The sequence below is a fragment of the Sapajus apella genome, unplaced genomic scaffold, assembly GCF_009761245.1.
Source record: "Sapajus apella isolate SASKATOON/1434 unplaced genomic scaffold, GSC_monkey_1.0 scaffold7079, whole genome shotgun sequence".
NCBI lineage: Eukaryota > Metazoa > Chordata > Mammalia > Primates > Cebidae > Sapajus > Sapajus apella.
The window spans coordinates 1-3431 of record NW_022444003.1 but is presented as its reverse complement, the minus strand read 5'-3'; the positions used below and the strand labels follow the sequence as shown (position 1 = coordinate 3431).

Sequence of the window (3431 nt, the reverse complement as noted above, 5' to 3'; positions counted from 1 at the left end):
CACTCAGGGCAGGAGGGCAGTGGGTGCCGGTGAAAGACGCTTTGCAGGGGATTGGGAGTGGACGCCAGTGGCAGTAAGGAGTTGGGGAAGGGCAGCGGGCTCTGAGCTAGCAGGAGGTGGCCCAGCCACTTCTACAGACTCCCTAACCCCAGCCAGCTCTACCCCACCACTGCTGCCCTTCTCCACAGCCCAAAGGAACTTAAGAGGGAGAGCACAGCAGGCACGCAGCCAGGATTTCCAGCATCGCTTCCAGGCTCCTGGGGAAAACTTAGGCACTAGTGCAGAGTACGTCCAGACATGGCCATAGGGAAAAGTTTGCCTTGTGGCACACTGGATATGTGTCTCTTTCCTCTCTCCTCCCCCAGCAGGCATGAAGACTCCCGACACACAGGAAGCCGAAGGGCAACAAACCAGGGCAGCTGCAGGACGGGCCACCGGGTCTGGAAACATGACAAAGAAAAAAGTCTCCCAAAAGAAGCAGAGAGGCAGACCTTCATCCCAGCCCCGCAGGAACATCGTGGGCTGCAGAATTTCTCACGGATGGAAGGAAGGAGATGAGCCCATCACCCAGTGGAAAGGAACCGTTCTGGATCAGGTGCCTATAAATCCCTCTCTTTATCTGGTGAAATATGATGGAATTGACTGTGTCTATGGACTGGAACTTCACAGAGATGAAAGGGTTTTGTCTCTTAAAATTCTTTCCGACAGGGTGGCATCATCTCAAGTTAGTGATGCCAACCTTGCAAATACCATAATTGGCAAAGCAGTGGAACACATGTTTGAGGGAGAGCATGGTTCTAAGGATGAATGGAGGGGGATGGTCTTAGCACAAGCACCTATCATGAAAGCCTGGTTTTATATTACCTATGAGAAAGATCCTGTCTTGTACATGTACCAGCTTCTAGATGATTATAAAGAAGGTGATCTCCGTATTATGCCAGAATCCAGTGAGTCTCCTCCAACAGAGAGGGAGCCAGGAGGAGTTGTAGATGGCTTGATAGGTAAGCATGTGGAATATACCAAAGAAGATGGCTCCAAAAGGATCGGCATGGTCATTCACCAAGTGGAAGCCAAGCCTTCTGTGTATTTCATCAAGTTTGATGATGATTTTCATATCTATGTCTATGATTTGGTGAAAAAGTCCTAACTGTTAGCGTAAAATTTGCCACGTATGTGGAAACAAATGTATAATTTCTAGACATGCAAAAAATATTGCTTTTCACTGTTTTGAAAGCTTAAGGATCTTTCATAACCCAATATCTTTGGTAGCATTAACAGTTGTTTAGCTCTACAAAATACAAACTTGTGTGTACATGACATGCTGTGTGTAAGCACTTCCTCTTGTCGAAAAGATTGGGTGTGATTCGTAGATGGTGGATGAAAGGAAGGAACAGCTGACAATTTCAGCTGTGAATAAAGTTCAGCTAGAATCATAATCAGTCATCTAAAAATGGCACCGGATTTAGCTGGTCTGGTCTGAAGGGAGCAGGGGAAAGAACTATAGATTGGCTTTGACGGGTGAAGAGAGGAGGTGGTGACTGCTTAGGAGGAGATGGAAAAGAGCCAGAAAGGCACAGGCTCCTTGGGGGAAAGGATGACCTATGTGGAAGAAACATCGAACTGCGAAGGGAGTGATGAATAACAGAGAGAGAGAGTGAGATATTGGGGCTTAGAGGAAAAGAGAGAATAAATAGAGTAGAGAAGAACTTAAAGAAGCTTAGAACAGGTCGAGAGTAAAGGGGAGAAGGATCAACCTGACAGGGATCTGGGGAGAGGCTAAAGGATACATAAAGGAAAAGGCTATGTGGGATAGGGTTTGGAGGGGTTCGGCGTAAACACACTAACATGGTGCCTCTCAATTGCTGGGCTATGGGGTGTCTCCTCACATTTGCCCTGTGTTAGATAAACAATATTGGTAGAAGATGGGTTAGTGGGGCTCTCAGAACTTAAGAGAAGTGCCATCTTGTATTTGGAAAGTATCCAGAAAAATTAAACCTTTCTGAATTCAGGTACAGCAGTCTAATCATTCTTGTTCCTTCTACTGGAATGTTCTTTTTCTATCTAGAGATGAGCGGCATCAGAGAATTGAGCCTAGTTTTTCTCTCCAGAGTATAAGGAGTACTTAACTGTCCATGCTTCTTTCAACAGCTGCCTGAAACCACAGGTGGCTGTGACCAGTGATCCACTAAAACAGGCCTGCTCCCCCAAGAAGCCACATTCTGGTTAGACCTTCCCCACAAACCTTGGGTCTTCAGACCCCTCGCAGGCACCTGTTGACCAGTCTTGCCTACCCCAGCTCACAGAGACCAGTGATAGAAGTCTGTGCAGCTCTTTGTTTCCAGGTGAGGCAGATGCCATGGGGCATTTGGGCTTAGAGTTGTGACTTGGTATAACTAACTCCCTCAGCTGTGTAGTGTCACAAGGAGGGGTCAAGGTTGGTGGAGAGAGGGAGCCCCAACCCCCCAAAAGTCCCTCAAAACTATAGTGTCTGATGCACAGATAGATCTGTGTCTTTCTCTTTCTTCCCTTCTTGCCTTTCCCTAGTCTTTCTCCTGTAAGCCCATCTGAAAACCTTCTCACTGGTTTCTGCAACCATAACCTTCACTAAATTATATGCCAGATCCCAAAGAAAGAGGGCTGGTGACTTCCTGCTGCCCAGGTTACCCTAACTCCATGCATAGTGGGAGATGCAACGATCTCCCTGGAGTTGAAAGAAGGTGGTAAATATAGTTTATTCTCTCCACCCAATATGGCCTGAGACTGACTGCCTTAAGAATTACACAAGGCAAACCTACCTCACCATAGCAAGGATTGATTTTCTTATATACATAACACAATTAAGTCCAACTAAGACCAGCAGGCGGCCCAGGGACCAATCTCAGTCAGCTGCCAGGTTTTGTTTATCTTTGTGTTTTTATTGTTTTCTATTTTGAATTAGTTACTTTATTTAGACATTTGAGAGATTTCACACAATGAAAATTCATGTTTCTGGCATCTCCTGAAAATGAAACAGAGCAACGAAAACAAAAACGTGAGGGTTAGGCCCTCATTCCAACAAGGATACATGCAGCTGGGCCTTAGGCAGGTCTCAGTCCACTTTAGATTCAGAATACTCTCTCCAGTTGGCCACACCCCCAGCTGGCCAAGTTCACTCTAATAAAATGCACAGTTATCTCCTGGAAGTGTTCGTGCTTGTAACTGGGGCTATACCCTGGGGAAACTGCCCCTTTGACTTGCTTTGATCCCATTTGCTTTTTAATTTACTTGTTTTCTTTATCCCACAAATATTTCAGGTGGGCTCTCTGCTAGGCACTCTTCTAGGCACAGATACCTATGATGTAATCATGAACGAAAGAAGCAAAATAAAACTCATCCTCATGGAGCTTTCATTTTAGTGTGATAGACAGACTGTGGCCAAAACAAACAAGCAA

General features: G+C 45.8%; 1 protein-coding gene across 1 annotated transcript; it reads left to right on the top strand.

Annotated features, from left to right (window-relative positions):
* The first annotated feature begins 6 nt into the window (after positions 1–6).
* LOC116548109 (spindlin-2B) lies at positions 7–1317 on the top strand. Its single transcript, XM_032273745.1, has one exon. The coding sequence runs from the start codon at positions 371–373 to the stop codon at positions 1145–1147; it is 777 nt and encodes a 258-aa protein (XP_032129636.1). The 5' UTR covers positions 7–370; the 3' UTR covers positions 1148–1317.
* Positions 1318–3431: the final 2114 nt, after the last annotated feature.